The following is a 16,860-nucleotide window of genomic DNA, read 5'->3' as shown; positions in this document are numbered from 1 at the left end:
GAGCCCCCAGGGCCACTGTGCTCTTCCCAGCAACTCCTTGTTCGCTACCTGTCAACTTGGCATGATCAGCCACCTCCTGCCTTAGCTGGACTCATGTCTTCTCCTTCTCACAGGACAGATGATAACAGGGTGCAGAATGCCATGGAGCAAAAAACTAAATGAGCTAGCTGGGGTATGGCAACAGTTGACCTCCAACAATGAAGGCTGAAGCAAAGACTAACATATATGAAAATAATTTTTCAGATGGGTAATTAGCACATGCATGGCTGGTAGCTGAGCTAGCTCATTTACAGCTAAGCTCACCCACTTCCACAGTTCACTGCAACTGATGGCTGACCAGGAGCAATCCCCTCCTCGCTGACCAGATGTGGTTCCACACCCAGAGCAACTCAGCCCATTACTCATGTTCTCTGTTTTTAGAGTCTAAACTCATTGGGTTCTGATTTGGACCCTGTGTGCTACTGGTATTCTATTGATAGATGACAGTGATTAATTCTCTAGGCCAAAGGGAGGTTTCGTTTTGTTTTTCTCTCCTGTGTTAAACAAAGGTTTTGCCCTAAGTCTAGAACTGAAATGTCCAAACTTTAAAGGGCAGAGATCCTGAGAGGAAAAAAATAATCCCTCTGTAACCCTGCTGCTTGAGGCCAGAGACACATTAATCTCCCCTGACCAGGTTGTGACCTTCACCTCCACTAACTGTACAGTAAACCAGCAGATTGGGTTACCTGTCACATAGCTTTTGTCAAACACTCACTAAACACATCCTTAACTCTGTTTCTTTATCCTCTTCTCTGATTTTGATGTCATTGACAACAAAAATAAAGGGCTTACCCTTCAGACTATATTGGCTTGGGACACCACTGCAGGAATTATGAGGTTATAATTTCTTTCTCAACTTTATTACAGACTCAGTTCATGTTTTTGCATAAGACCTTTACATCAAGAATCTTTGTAATAATTAGGTATCTAAATATTAGTGAAATGTCAAAATCCTTCTGAAGACCTGAGACTTTAACTCCTTTATGCCTCAGCTCACTCTTAGACGTCTGCATCTTTGGTTGAATAGTCTACAGAGACTGGTAGCCCACAGAGCCAGACTACATGCTACATTTGAACTCTGGTTTGGATTTTCTGTGACAAGATATTGGCTTGTATATTTCTAACACCTAGAATATCTTTGCATGATCTCCTCATTCTTTTGTAAAAGTTAGAGCAACCGTTAGTAATTTCCAATAGACATAATGGATTTAATATGATAATGGCATGCCCTAATCAAATAAACTTTACACAGGGGGAATCTTCCAAAGGCTGAGAAGCTGGAATGGGATTTATTTTGTTCTGATGGATTTAAAAAAATGGTCCCAGCAAAAGAGATAATGAAGCCCCTGTCTGCAGAAAGATTAAATTAACTTAATGGACATGCAAACTAAATATGCAGAGATACTTGCACTCCTTGTTGAAATGCAGATAACTAGTGATCTTGGAAACTATCCTATCACTTGGAGCAGGTACCAACCAGCTGAATCATTGTGGTGCACAGTGCAGCTGCAGGCTTCTCTAAGAGATTTTATTTTGCCTAAAAACTGCCTACAGAAGATTATTCTCAGTGCAGAACTAGTGCAGTGGAAGACAATAAACATTCACAGTTTACATTTTACGGTTTATGCTTTGGCTCTTAATGCTGTAATACCGGAGATTAGATTAAATTAGGTGCTGGAAGAGAAGAGGGAAATGGGTTAAGTATTCAGATAGGCTAAAGGAACAATGCAGAATCTCATTTAGTAAGAAGTGAATTACCACTATCATTAATAATGTATGCCTAGGTATTAACATAATGTTCTGTTATTTACCTGCTCCACTCACTGTGGAAATGACTTCAGAAGTCCTCCCTAATTTTCTTTGCTTGTCCAAGCACACATTGTGCTTTGTCATGACTTAGATCCTTTCTTGCAGATTCTTCTCTGAAGATCTTATTTTGTAAAAGAAGAAACTTACCACAGTTTGTGTAAATAGGCTTTTACTCTGCATATAGGTATGTTTATTCAAGAAGAAATGAAGCAAGGCTGAGGAGAATATGTCAAAGCAAGCTACAGGTCACATTACTAATGCATTTTCAGAGACCTTAAGAAATCAGGAATTATCTTTTAGTATCTTTATATCTTTTAAAAAAGCAGCCACCTAAACACTTTGCGTTATTATATTTAATACTATTAAAGAAGTTCTTCTTAGAAAACAAATAAGATTGGTAATCCACGTACCTAAAGTCACAGGTGATGAATCTTTTGCCAAGATCTTTTTGGACCAATTTAGGAAGAAACCGAGTACAAGCTCATTCTGAAATAAAACAAAAATACTTTAGGGAATATCATATGTTGTGCTCTGTTTCTTAAATTATTCCCCTCTGAGCAGATTGCTGGTAGGCTTCTAACATGTATACTTGGGTTAATGATAAAGGGGATCTGTTCCCTTCTGATCATGGGCAAGGACCCCAGGGAATGATTTCTATAAGGGCACTGGGAAGACAATGGTGCCCCTTACCACTGGCCCAGGAATGCTGCATTGGTGCCTACCTGGCCCCTTTCTGTGAACACACTCCCAAACAGCAATGTGGGCCCTAGATTTGCATCCTTGCTTGACCCCCAGTGTCTTAAGACATGCATTAGCAGCTGCAACTACTTTTACAGAGCAGCCCATCTGTGAAGCAAATGCAGGAGAACGTCTTTACTGTGTATTGTATAGTCAGCATGAAATTCGCCCTTGGCACAGGACTGACCCCAAGCATCTGACCTAATGTGTGCCTCCCCACGGCTGAGATACTGTGCACACCTCTCTCACATGGCGGTTTAATGGACACCCACACAGAAAAGCTCCATACAGAGTAAACTCCCACCCGAAACCAACCGGGAGTAAAAGGAATGATCATATTTCGCCATTCTGTTTAAAAGAGTGATTCACCTTACGTACTGCACTATAACTTTTATTTTTATATACTGACCTGTACTGCTCTACTGAACATACATAACAAGTAGTTACAGTCAACTGTATAGAATTAAAACAATAAATCAAATCCCCTGATTTGAGTATTGTGCAAGGCAATAAAAGCTGAATTCTGAAATGGACTCTTATGATTTTGAAGCATAGGTGGACAGTAATTGCATTTTATTAGCTTTTTCATAAAGCTGTATTTCAGAATGTCCATTCTTTAGGATGGTTAGAATTGCTACACCCATACTGATGTTACTTGGACTGACACTGTAAGGAATGGGTAGAACAAGAGGCTTTTCAGATTCTAGTATTAAAATGTCACCATTGTTTTTTTCCAGGCCACGGAAAATAAGGTGTCTCTTATCAGCAAGATGCACTTCAAGTAGCATTTGTCTTGTTTCAATTTGACAAGATGTGGCATGCTTTGTGCAAGGAAAAAGGAAAAGGAAGACTTCAGTGCAGCTAGTGAGGAGTTAACATGTGGTTACAGCAGACAGAAGAACAAGATGTGTATGTTCAGCACAGAGACCATACTTAGCAACCTGGATTTATTTTAGCAGTTGCCTTTTATTTTTCATTCTAGTGTTTGTAATTTTTCCTCCCACACCGATATTTTCTTTGAAAGAAAAATGAGGGGGGGAAAAAAAAAGGATAAACCAACAGAATTATTTTCCTGGAATTCAATGACGATCCTTAAACCATTAGCAGTGGACTGCCAATATACCTGTCTATTCTGAGCATGACTAATTATTCTCTCATCTCATGAGGACAGCTTACAGGGGAAAGCCAATACACTTGCTTCGGCTTCCAGTAGCTTTAAACAGCCAAGTTATTTGCTGTGGGACCTCCATGTACTCTATCAGCACAAGTCCCAAGTCTAGAAGATCTCAGGGGTTAAAAGCAAGTATTTTTGGCAGCTCAGCCTTTATTTGACTGCATGAAAAAAAGCAGAGAAACTTACGTAGCCCTTTGAGTTCAAAGATCTTGAGAGAAATGGGCAGGAGGGGGAAGTAAGGATACACTGACTTGAAAGAGAAATAAAAAATTCTGCACTGAGCAGCCTGGTGTTCTGCTTCCTCTCTGCTTAATCTTTCAGCAATAAATGGAAATATATGAAGTGAGGTTTGTAAACAGGAGGTCCAAAGATTGTTTCAGGTGATAGTTCCAAATTCTAATTTCTAAAGGAGACAAGACTCTGAGAAAACAACACCTGGCTTAAGAACAAAAGTGGAATTTGTGCAGATCTCACATCAAGAATGAACACAACAGGCTTGTACATTGCTGGTGCCACAGCACTGATTTCAAGGCTCTGCCTGTCTGTGTCCATTGTACTCAACAGGTACTGAAGCATATGGGGAAGCAGCAAGGCTGTTAGCAAATGAAAAGCAAAAACATAACATGTCAGGTTGCAGGGGCAGATGTAGCAGCCCATCCAGGGCAAAGTGCTTCAAAAGCAACGGAGATGATCTCCCACATGTTTGCAGAAAAAGGCATATTGCACACTGTTATCCACAAGACAGCAATTTCTCCCTGACCTGTGTTAATCTGCGTGTTGCAGGACTCCATTGTCTAGATTTTCACCGGCAGGTGTGTAAGTATCTTCTGAAGTTTACCCTTTGCCTGCAGACCACCGAAGCACAACATGAACTTTCAGATTTTTACTAAATCAATTGGACTCCAGTCAATGGGACTGAAGCGTAGGCTTAGAGTTAAGCATGCATCTAACTACACTGCCAGAAACAGGCACTTCAGGGCTTTGAACATATGTATGATCAAAACCACACTGTATTTAGGTGGATAGAGTCCACTTCTAAACAAACAATTGTTTTTACAAAGATGTGACCACAGGTGGGAACCTTAGAGATCCCGTGACAGTTTTGGTAGATAGGCAGGCACTGAGGATGACCACCGGCACTCACCTACCTTTTTTTCCCCTGGAATTATTGCCTTTAAATCAGTAAGTGGAGATTCCCTAAAATATTGCTCATTTGGTGATTTTTAGAAAAGCCTCCTATCACTTGTCCAGCCATTCTCACCTAATAAGACAGCAATCTTTAATAGGTAGTGCTGATTTTTTTCCAGGTCACTCAACATTAGTCTATTGGGGAGCAGCCAGGTATGTATGGGTGCATCAGCGTTATTTGGTTAGAACTCATGCATGACCTTTATTCAGCCACTGAATTCAAAAGGGACAAATTCCACCTTCACTCACATGAGGATACAACATAAATACCCCATTTAAGTGACGTTAGGGGAGCTGACACAGCCCTGAAAAACTGTAGCATGGCAGAATTTGTCTACTGCTCTCCATCAGAGCCTAACTAGACAAGCACTCTGCTGTTAGTGAAACACAGCCAGATTTCAAGCCAGATTTAATTTTGTTCAAAAGAAAAGCAGCCTCTCCTCTGCTTTCAGCTTTCTTTTCAGCTGTGTTAAAAGCAGATTTGGGGTCAGAGAACACCCATGCACCTGTTATACTTTAACAGGATGGAGAATCAGCAGGAAAGAAAGAAACCAGAAAAAGCTGACCTTGCTGCAGCTATTATAGCTTCAGGAAAGGACAGTGGGAAAGAGAGGACTTTGAACCCTCCCCATTTTGACTCTGCTGGATGCCTTGCTGTGGGAGTATGGGAGTGGGTGGAAGCTTAAGGGATGCATATACCTTGGGTGCACTTTGTACCACCACATTATGTAGCTCCATACAGGCACTGCGGGACCTATTTTCTCATCTCTGCAAAGCCCACGTAGCACCAGTGAACAAAATACAAATGAAATATGGGAAGCTCTTATCAAACTTGTTTACTTTTACAGTGTAAAACGTTAGTCACTCTAGAACAATGCTGTGGGCCTGGTTTTCACTGTATGCTTGAAAATGAGTGAACAGAATTTACAATAATTTCCATTTACATCCTCTTTAAAGCCCTTTTACACATCCTATAACTCACCATAAAACTGCTCATAGAACCTATCCATACCTGATACACTGTCACTGTTTGCTTACCTGCTTGCACTAGGTTTATCTTTGGACCCAAAGTCTTCAGATAATTTGGATACTTGAAGAGAAAATTTTTATAAAGGTACCCAATATACCCCATTTCTTTCTATGCACTTGAATTTACTATGATGTTCACTAACACCCCTAACATCACAGAGAAACTCCCTCAAACATCCAAGCCCACCAAACTTGCACACAAAACTAATCTACATGAAAGATGTGGGACAAATAACATATGTGTATTTAAGGTGATGTAGTTTGCAAGAACAGTATATACATCTAGTGTTGTCAATAACATTATCCACAAATTAAATGTCACTTCTTTTAAATGATAAGTGATGGGAAGATTATCTATAGAAACTTACCAGCTGGGTGATAGTACCAAATACTGGTTGCTATATAAAACATTGGTTTAGACTCAGTTTTAGACTTTTCATTTGCAATGCCCAAGACAGGTGCAAGTTGTCTTTTCAAGATAAGCAGGAAGACATTCAGCTTTGTGAATGCTGCTGTTTGACACCAGGGCCAAGAGCAAACTAAATTAATGGAGCCTTATGTTGCTTTTGTGTCCCCTGGGAGTGTACAGCCCTCTTACAATACAGCATTAAAATGACAAGCCACTAGTGCAGCTCTAATTTATATGATATGTTATGAGATTTGGGCTGCAATCTCCATTCAGCCCATCACTCAGCTGGAGTTAACAGGGAAATAGAGAAAAATGTAGAAGTGGCGAACAGCTGCTACCTTTTCTCACAGATTTGATTTATATGTTGATAATGCACATTTTTGTCCTCCTCCATGTTACCAACCTTCAATTTATTGTTTCTTGATGCTTGACCTATTACTGGTTGTTTTGCCACTTAACAAAGCAAAACTCCAGGAGTTCAAACATTGTTGAGTGTTTTGCCTTGCTGATCTAAAAGACCCAGGCATTTCAACACATGCAGCTGATCAGCCAGTTGGCAATGGTGCGACTGGCACAAAATTAAATATTCTTGTAGGGCGATCACATATATTGCTACTGGTTTGAGGGTGGGGGGACAGTAGAATGAAAATAAAAAAGGTGCCAAAACCTTATTTATGACAAGGAAGGTGCATCAACTTCTGCTTTTTAGTGATTGATGTAATGAATATAGCTTGTTAATGCATATAGTCTGGTGGTGTAGTTATTTTTAACTGAGTGCTAACCTGAATTTAGAAAAAGCCCTCCTAGGAACTCTTTAATGAATGTCTAAGAGGAAGTCAATGAATGAGACGGGTGCTTGAAGTACACCACAGACTTAAAAAACGCTTTGAATAAGGATGGGCATGAGCACATTTAAGCATTTCAATGGCCCCAACAGCAAATACCTCCATCAGCTCATGTTTCTGCATTTATTTGATATGATACTAAAATGCAGAGATAAAGGTGGCTTGAAGTTTCTAATCTTTAAATAAGGGTTTGAAGAAACATTTAATTCCATTTGAGCTAAAGTGCAAATGAGAAGGCAGCTACTTTCCACCTCTCCTCCTTCATTCAAACCATTTAGCAGAAAAGGTCAGTGACATTCTGACCTGCCCTTAATTATAACACAATTTTCATAATCAGAACTTTGTCTGGACTAAAAATCATGCACTTAAGGCATGACTGAGGAAGGAATTTGGATATAATCCAATTCTTTCTTTATTTCTAGGATTTTTAATTCCTTAATTCATAGAACCAAGCATGTAGTCAGTCCTGTGTGGACTTGACTAAACTTTTCAGAGCTGAAAATAGTGTCTAGTCAATCAGGGTAGCGTGTTTACAGTGACAGCAAGGGTATATTATAAAAAAATAAATAAATGGTTTTCTCTCCATCTCAGACAATGCTCCAGTGTACCATACAGTTACAATACAGCTATGATACCATACAGGTACAATTCAGCAGAAAGAAATGACTGTCAAGAAAGTAAAGGCAATCCTATTCTACAGGCACTTGCTCTTACAAGATTTCTTCACAAGTTTCTGAATTAATTATTTATTCCTACATAGTTTTACTATTTTAACGGAATGACAGTTCGGTAATGCTTGAGAAGAGACAACTCACTAAACGGTTTTGGTCAGGCTCCCTAGCAATTTGAGAAAAAGGAGAAATTTGACTGCAAAGTTGTCCAAGGCACAAAGAGAGAAAAAAATAATTGTATTTATTTTGATCAAGAAAGCCTCCTAGCTTGGCTTTCTGCTCAAAGTGAAACCAAGAAGACACCATGACATTTTCAAAAAAGCCGTACCAAAGAGAAAAGTAAAAAAGAAGCCTTCAGCTGGGAATACAAATGAAATTATCCACTGACTAGGCTCCTTGTTCTAAGTGGGTCAGAACACATCAGTATTTTCTAAATTTCTCACATCTCCCAGCAGGAGAAGCATATTGAAGTAAAAATAATGATTCGATGTTTATAGAGTATCAATAACCTTAAAGGTTATCATCTAGAATTGCAGGTTAGCTGCATGGTGGCAAGCAAGATGTTTTCCAGCATGCAATAGCACTTTACTGATGGAAACAATCTGTTCTTTCCTCCATTTATTATTGTGCCCTCTGAGTCCAGCACACCAGTAGCTGTACAGCCCAGCACAAAATTGTTTTCTTCTTCTCATGGCTCAGCACTACAGGGTGTACCAGGCTGGAACAGTTTTCAGCAGCTTCATAGTCCAGGATGTCTGTAGAGCCCCTCTGGCCTTGTTAAGAGTCACACTAGCATATTTCCTAAGCAGATCTGTCCACAGTTCCCTCTGCATCCCAACTTGTGGTTGTGCACCCGTATCCCAGCAGCACCGTGCTGGGAGAACTTACCCAGCTCCATGGGTGTGTGCTGCAGGACCATAAAGGGAGGAGGAAAGGCATGAGGAAGCCCATGGCAAGGCAGCATGCTCTGGCTGATTATCAGCCCATTCACAGACCATGGAACAGGAGGAAGAGGAGAGCTGCTGTGTGCGATCGGGAAATGTTCTTATTACTATCCCAGGGCTTTAAGCAGCCTAATTTTTCAGCCATAGATTGGGCTTCTACATGGGAGTGCTTGGCCCAAATTGAAAATCCATGTACCTTACAGCAGAAGATACAGAACTCTTCATTTCTAGGTCACTGGCTTATATCAGTTTTTCCTCAGCTGTGATCAAAAGGTGCTAATGTAAAATAAACACACGACCCTAACATTAGTGACAGAAATTGCACAATTAACCCCAGCCTGTGCAGTTTATTTGGCAAGGTCAGTCAAGGGAGCAATCCCATGCCCCCAAGTCAGCTGTCCATGCCAAATTAAGTGTAACTCCATGACACAGATATTATATATCCTCTTTGTAAATCTTCTCAATTTCAACTCAGGACACAGAATTTAGATTTCTATTAATAAGAAAACCCTCCTGTTTGTTTTATATATGGACAATTTCCACTTCAATCTCTGTTACACAATCACAGATGGTAAAGTTACATAGTTAGGCAACAAACATTTTTCTCCTTCTGCAAGACGATAGAAATTTCGAAGAAAAAAAAAAATCTGTCATACCCTCTTTTGGCATCCTAGACTGTCTATGCTTTTAAACCAAACCAGTCTGAGTTTGTACTATAGCTCTGAGGCCAGGGGACATGACATGGCTCACCTGGTAGAGGTCCAGGCCCTGCCAGAGAACATAACAGTGAAACAGCAGTGCCAACGCATGAGCTCGTGCCCTGGCTCCCATGCCTTTACTAGGCTCTACGTAAGCTTAGGGTCTAACGCAAAACACCGCTTGGCAGCTTTCCTGACAACTGCTGGTCTCTGGAAGTTGCTTCTTTCTCTCAGACCCTGTTGTCACTATCAGTGATTGACCATTCAACTTCCAAAGTGATGCAGCGCAATGATTAAACATCCCCTCCTGGGGTGCAGGGTGCCTGTTGGTTACTCTTGGCTCTGGCTTTAATGTTGCTGAGGTGCATAAGGCTTTATACTAGGCCAGGCAATGAAGAGTCAGCAATTGTTACCATTGTAACTTTCTATTTTGAAACAAGAGGAAAACATCAAATCTCAGAAAACTATAATGAACAAAAAAATGAGAAAACACCAGTTTTAATGGACACAGTGTATCATTTGATCACATTGAAACATTCTGGTTTTGGTCTTATGTTTGAAAAACAATTTCTCATACATGTTAACTTAAAATTTGAAATGAAGAGTATTTCTGGGATGAAATAATGTAACTTTTTGTTTAAAAACTGTCAAAATCAGACTTTTCAATATTTCAAAACTTACTCCTTTGCTAGACATTACATTCCTCAGAACCTACTTCTTACTGTCAAAAATTCAGTGAATCACTACTTTTGGATGGCAGCAAAGGAAGAAAATTTAAAAAAAAAAAAATACCCTGCCAGGTCTAATAAACTATTTTTCAGTCATTCTTGTCTTTCTCTTAAGATCTGATGAATGCTACAATGGCTCCATCTCAAAACAGCTGCATAAGAAGACATGTCATTTATGTCATTTTTTTTTTTCAAATGAGGACATGGAAAGCTTCCTGAATCTTTTGTTAAAATGCTACTAAAAGTCCTATTCAAATAAAATAAATACTGGAAGTGCTCACATTAGCCAGTTTCCTGGGTCCACTTAACAGCTGCTTCAGATAGAGATTCAAATCCTTGACTCTTTTATGTTCAAGATCTGTAAAAGGTAAATGCCACGAGTGGGGAAACCTGTAAAAGAAGAATATTCATAAGTATAACTCTTGTATTTGCGGTAAATATTTCTAGCTCTACTTAACAGAAGAAAGTTAACATTTTCAAAGAGGTTTTGCAGGTAGGGGAAGGGATGGGTGCAGTCTCCAGTGAACTGTTTACTTCCTGACTCTGGTTTTTCTAATAATTCACTGATGTTCTGTTTCATACTGTACCCATTTTACTGTCTAAGTCATTAAAAAACCAAGAAAACAAAACAACAGCAACAAAACCAAATCAAACAAAAAAACCCCCAACAAACCGAAACCAAAAGACACAAACAAAACCCATGAACAAATGAACAGCAAAACCCAATCAAACAAAAAACTACAAATCAAGAAGACACTTATTTGCATTGTATTATGGTATCTGAATAGCTCTAAAAAATCGTCCCTTTCTGATCCCAGGAAAACGGCACCCTCTCCATTTTTTTGCACTGTGCACAGCACAATAGATCTGTGATCTCAACCCAGGGCTCACGCTTACCATAAAACACAGAATACCCAAGTCTGACAGCAACAATGTAACATTTTAAGAATATATAATTCCTTGCTTTTTCACCTCAGCTATTTAGAGTGTAGATGAAGTTTTTCAGAGCAGGTCCCTGATCCCATATGTAATTTCAGGGAAGAGCATAATAAAAGTAATACATGAAAACAGATGATCATCACAATTACAAAATCAATCCCAACAAAAGTAGTAACAATAATAATAGTAATGTTCTTGCTGAATTTTTATTAAGATTCATTTCATTTCAGTTTAGTAAATAAACAACACGTGGATAGAATGGCCTTACGTCAATTTTCAAATGCTCTGGTGATTGAAAATGTCAAAACCCCACACTTTTTTTACTTGAATCATCTTTGCATTTTAGAGACAACACACATTAGATCAGTCAAATGGTTAGATTTTTAACAATACACATAATCAATTTATATCAACCTTGCCCTGACAAGGACTATTTCTCTCTCAGGTTGAAGGAGCATTAGAAAAGCTATCTGTGCTAAATTGCATGTCATGGGTTTTGCGATACGGATTGTTAATATTGGGATTCATAACTAACATTATGCTTTATGTCCCCTAAACTGGGTGATATAGAATGGCAGAAGTTTTGATCTGGTTGTATTTCATGTTACAAAGTCACTGCAAAGAGTTAACAGTGTCTTGTTTACAAATCTCTTCTTTTTTTGGTACAACCCTGTTTATCCACTAGATCTCAAGAGATATCTGAAGGCTTCAGACAAATGGCTAAAGAGCCACTTAGCAGTGAAATACACTGAAAAGAGACACTTGGCCAGCTTTTTGAAAGGCAGGTGGTCAGCTCCTACTTTGCACAGGTTTCACCCAGTTCCAGAGTTCAGTGCTAAGATGTCATCAGCTTTTCAAAGACCAGCCAAATAGCAACACAGCACTGGAGGGGAACACTGGCCAGCTTTGCAAACCACCCAGCTGTAAAAATGGTAAATAGCAGTCTCACCTAGTGAAAATAAAATGACTGAAGATGATTAACCCACAGCTTCTGTTACCAAGAGATTCAGTGTAATTAGATTTTATGAACTGTAATTAGACCTGTTGGGTTGGGCTTTTTTTAAGCTTGTTTTGTAACAGAAGGCCTTCTATGAAGAGAATACTGATTAACAAGATATTTTAATACCTTTTAGAAGCATACAGATCTTTGCCGATCTTATGTAATAATTCTGAGGAAGAACTGAGCACTGGTATAACTTAGTCCGCAAGTAAAACAGCAAGGGGCCAGGATGATAGCAACTATGTATATATGACCTTTTGATTATTTTTGCCTATAGCACTGAAAGATCAGGGCTCAGTTATGGTCCGCACAAATGAATAACAAAAGGCAATTCTTGCCTCACAAAATTACAGTGGCAGGACACATAATGAGACAGGGGAGGTGATACGACCCAGGATCATGACATATAGGAGCTGCACAGATAAAAATAGAGCTCAGGTCATTTGGCACAGATAGTTGGCCTGTGAACGTTTTGGGTTCCTCTGGAGCACAAAAAGGACTTCTTTCAAGAGACAGTAGGGAGGATTTGTTTGGAAGCAGCTTAAAATTAATGAGGCTGCATAAAACAAAGAAAGTATTCTGGGTGTAAAATATAGGCCCTCAGAAGATGCATCCTAAGCACAGTGGCCAAAGCGAGGACAGAGAAACTGCCAATTGATAGCACCAATAACTCTGCTGCAGTGAAGGACAGTGTGAACCCTGTGGCAGTACTGACAGTTTTTTAAAAGGCCTTCATGCTTTTGCTGAATTGTGCCTCCGGCTGAAACTGACCTTGCACTTGTGAACACACTTGTGTTTGAACAGGGCAACTTCCCAAGATAATTTTGAGCTTTGCATTTACCTTAAGTAGATTATAAAAATATAAACTTGCACCACACGCAGACATCCTGCATTGCAGATTCCATTCCCTACTTACTAGCTTGAAGAACATTCTGTATATGAATTAAATGCTTGTTTGGATTAAATGATTTTTTGCCTTTCAAAAAACAATAATTAAACAGAATTAATACTCTGTCTGAAACCAAACAAGAGGGAAGATGCTGGAGTGCAATGGCTTGCTTGCGGCAGCTGTGCTTTGACTTAAAAATATGGGCTGAATGTTTACATGCCAATAGCAAAATTTCAGAAACTGAGAACTCTGAGGTTTTGCCAGTTTTTAGCACTTGTATGAAGCAGACTCATATTGCATTATTTTCTTCTAATGAGACATGAATATATATAATCTCATGAATCAATACAAAGCAGTAACCAAATCCTTTCTATTAGCAGTTCCAATTACTCTAGTAATATTAGACATTTTACTTTTAAATCATACATTTCAAACTGATTTTGTGGTTACATTATGGAACAAGGTTTTTTTCTTTCCTTTGAAGCATCTGGCACTGGCCAGAGCTGGAGCTTTGTAACACACACACAGACTAATGGTCTGATAGGGTACGGCAGTTTCAGTGATAACTTCCTATAAAGAAATAATTAGTTTTTATTATTAGAATAAAAGCTGGAATACATGAAAAGCCTCAAACTGATGTTCTGTTAGAAAATAAACCACAACTTTAACATTAAAGAATATCCATATAAAGAAACATCATAAAATGAATTACTTCAGCAGAGTCTTGGGGAAAGATCATACAGTGACAGGTTACTGCTGGGACTGCATTATGACAAGAAAGCTCTGGAGCTCTTAGACACAGCCTCAGTATACGCAGATTAGCTCTCTGTGAATTCTGGAACTCTCTTGCAGTGAAAATGTTGTGAGGGATTTTATTAAAGTCAGATTTATCTGAAAAATGGCTAGTACTATTTTTGAAATTCACTACAGGGTTTCTGAGGTCTACGCATTTCTAAACAGAAATATATTTGCCTTCAAAGGCCTCTGCTCACCACAGGAAAAAATCAGAAATAGGTACTTGTTAAATATTTTATTTTATGACCTAATAGTTAGTGTGCAAACATCTCCAAACCAAAACCATGATGCAAGCCATTTCAGTATTCAGTGACATTCAGATTCTCACCAGCTGCTGCAAACCAGTTCATATGAGCCAGTCATAATGAGTATAATTGGAGTCAATTAAAATCCCCTCAAGGTAGGAGATATATACTCTGGAATTAATTAACCTAACACCATTTAACTGAATGCCTCTCGCAAACTTGGGAGAATATCAAATTTGTATCTGAAATTTGTGGAATTTTGTGTTTTAAGTCAAAACCATGTTGTTTGTGGCTATTTACTCCACGTCAAACCTCAAAGACCTTGCTACTTTTTCCAGCATATCATTTGAATCTTAGCTTGATTCAAGTAAACTGCTTGCCTTTTTGGCCAGCTTTATGTTTTATTCTAGACTGAGCTTGAAGAGGGGCTTGTATTAGATGACTCAGCATGACTGTTTAAGAGAGGACTATGTTCTCAGTGATGTATGCCATACAATGTATATGATATTTGTAGAACACATAACTTCACTTGTATTAGCCAAGCCATGGACAATCGCTACATAAGGTAAAGCTGTTACACATAAGACAGAAATAAACTGTGGGACTCATTGTCCCAGGAAACTGTGAATGAGATTCAGAATATGAAAAGCAGGAATAGACATGCACATGGATAAAAAATAATATTCAGAATTATTGAAACTAATTATAGCATATTTTTCAAGAGATATGAAACTGAATGAGAGCAAGGAACAAAGTATCAGCTTTTAGGGCCAGGATTGTACATAAGATTATTGTGTATTTCTCAACAGAGGAGTATGTGCATCTTTTTGTAAAAAGGTTGATCATGCCTGCCAGTGTCAGAGATTGGCTTGTTTCTGTTCTGACCCAGTGTGAACATCCCCACATCACTTTAATATATGGATTTTATGATAAGTTTTGATCAGCATCATGAAGAAAACAAAAACTATTAAAGGCCCTATCATGCCTTTAATGAAGTCAATACCACTTACCCTTCGATTTCAGGAATAGTTATGTCAGGCCCAAGCTGTTCCCCCCTTCTCTTCCCATTAAAGAAAAGGAACAGTGAAATTCACAAAAGTTAGACTGTCACAATGGTCTATGATTCCATTTCTTCTGGGGCTGAACGAAAGGCTTGATAGAATATGTCACATTGCGTTTGTGTTTCTAAAAATATGTCTGCCGTACATTTTCTCACATTTTTATCTGTGCACAGAGAGAACCATTTAACAGCAGAATAATGTTTGCTAATATGCTGCCTTACTCTGGGAGGGCACGTGATGGAAATTGCTTCTGGAGGTCGCTGTGAAGTTTTGAGAACTGGTCAAATGATTTTTCCACAAAAGTGACCATATTGCAGGTTTGCACCACCTGGATTAGATACAGCTGTATTGGAGAAAAGGAAAAGGCAGAAAAGAGAAATTATCAGAGAGGCACATTCAAATAAATTGTACAAGGGAAAATATAAGGTGATTTTAACCTTTCTTCAATGTAGTGCCAAGTGCTAGAGAATTCAGTTTGTAATTTATAGTCTTTGCTGCACAGAAAGAGAAACTTGCCTGGATAGCATACAACTGAAACACTGAAAGATCACTGCAGTGTGTGAAAACTAATAACGCACCATTAAAGCATCATATAACAGCCTCCAATTTCTATTAGGCTTCCTAATTTTGTGCCATGCTTTCCTTCTGGATACTTTAATTAGCTCTTGATTTATTTTTCACTATAGGGCATGAACTGTTCTCCTTAATGGCTCCCTGCTAATAGCTGTCTGCCTGGTGTTCTTTCTCTCTGGTAGCTCACCGCTTACGGCACCACTGTTCATCCTGTGATCCTTTTAATGTGGCACACGCACATCTCCTATAAAGGAGGAGGGAGAGTATACAAGCTCACAAAAGAGTCATTAAAGATCAAGGCAAATGAGGGCAAGCAAATAACATAATACATACAGGGTCAGACTTCTTGTTGAAGCCCAAAATGGTGGCTCTTGCGATTGACTTCTCTGCATCCAACATCATCCATTCTTGAGCATCGGTCTCTGGAGCTGGAGGTTTTGCAGAGGCTGCCATTGACATCTGTACAAGCGTGTGGATCAAGTTATTGAGTTTAACAGGAAAGCACTCCAAACTTTCCTTTATTTTCCTGAAGAACAAATAAAGAGCCATTTATGCTATTTATGCAACTGTTCTGTTTCTATTTTTTGATCCTTGGTTTTATGGATACACGAACCAACCCCCTCCCGCCCCGCGCTCCCAAATCCTAAAACCTACCTCACAGGAACATGTACCCACATACACTCTAATCACCATTATTTGTGGAAATACAGCATATCCAGCCCCTGAGCTCTACTGCTTAAAGTAGTCCTCTTGCTAAAGCCTGTCTCATTGTTCACCTTGAGGTAGTTGTTCTTCATGAGCTGCATACCATATGTTTCTTTTGGACAACGGAGACAGATAGAAGATTTCCATGTGTGTTCTGAGGAGTTCCAGGGTAGAACAATAGGTGTTCACTTCAACAGGTAGGAAAGAGCACCCTAGCACTTACTTTTTGGTTACACTAACCTCACATGGACTTACACGTGTTTGCAGAAGGCTCTTGCATCCAGTTCATGATTTAGCTGTGCATAATATGTTGCTAAATCCTCTAGCCTGTTCTTAAAAGCTCTGTCCCTGTGGAGCTGCTTAAGATAAAAAAAAAGAGAA

General features: G+C 39.1%; 1 protein-coding gene across 1 annotated transcript in view; it reads right to left on the bottom strand.

Moving 5' to 3' along the window:
• Positions 1-16,860, bottom strand: part of PIK3C2G (phosphatidylinositol-4-phosphate 3-kinase catalytic subunit type 2 gamma) — a 275,634-nt gene that overhangs the window by 27,660 nt on the left and 231,114 nt on the right. The window contains exons 31-34 of the mRNA XM_065846452.2: positions 16,108-16,300; positions 15,423-15,544; positions 10,554-10,662; positions 2,259-2,334 (exon numbers count right to left, since the gene is read on the bottom strand). Of these exons, the coding sequence (XP_065702524.2) occupies positions 2,259-2,334; positions 10,554-10,662; positions 15,423-15,544; positions 16,108-16,300 (500 nt within the window). The remainder of the gene's footprint in view (positions 1-2,258; positions 2,335-10,553; positions 10,663-15,422; positions 15,545-16,107; positions 16,301-16,860) is intronic.

This window comes from Patagioenas fasciata, chromosome 1 (assembly GCF_037038585.1).
Source record: "Patagioenas fasciata isolate bPatFas1 chromosome 1, bPatFas1.hap1, whole genome shotgun sequence".
Lineage (NCBI taxonomy): Eukaryota > Metazoa > Chordata > Aves > Columbiformes > Columbidae > Patagioenas > Patagioenas fasciata.
This window is presented reverse-complemented; position numbering and strand designations above follow the sequence as displayed.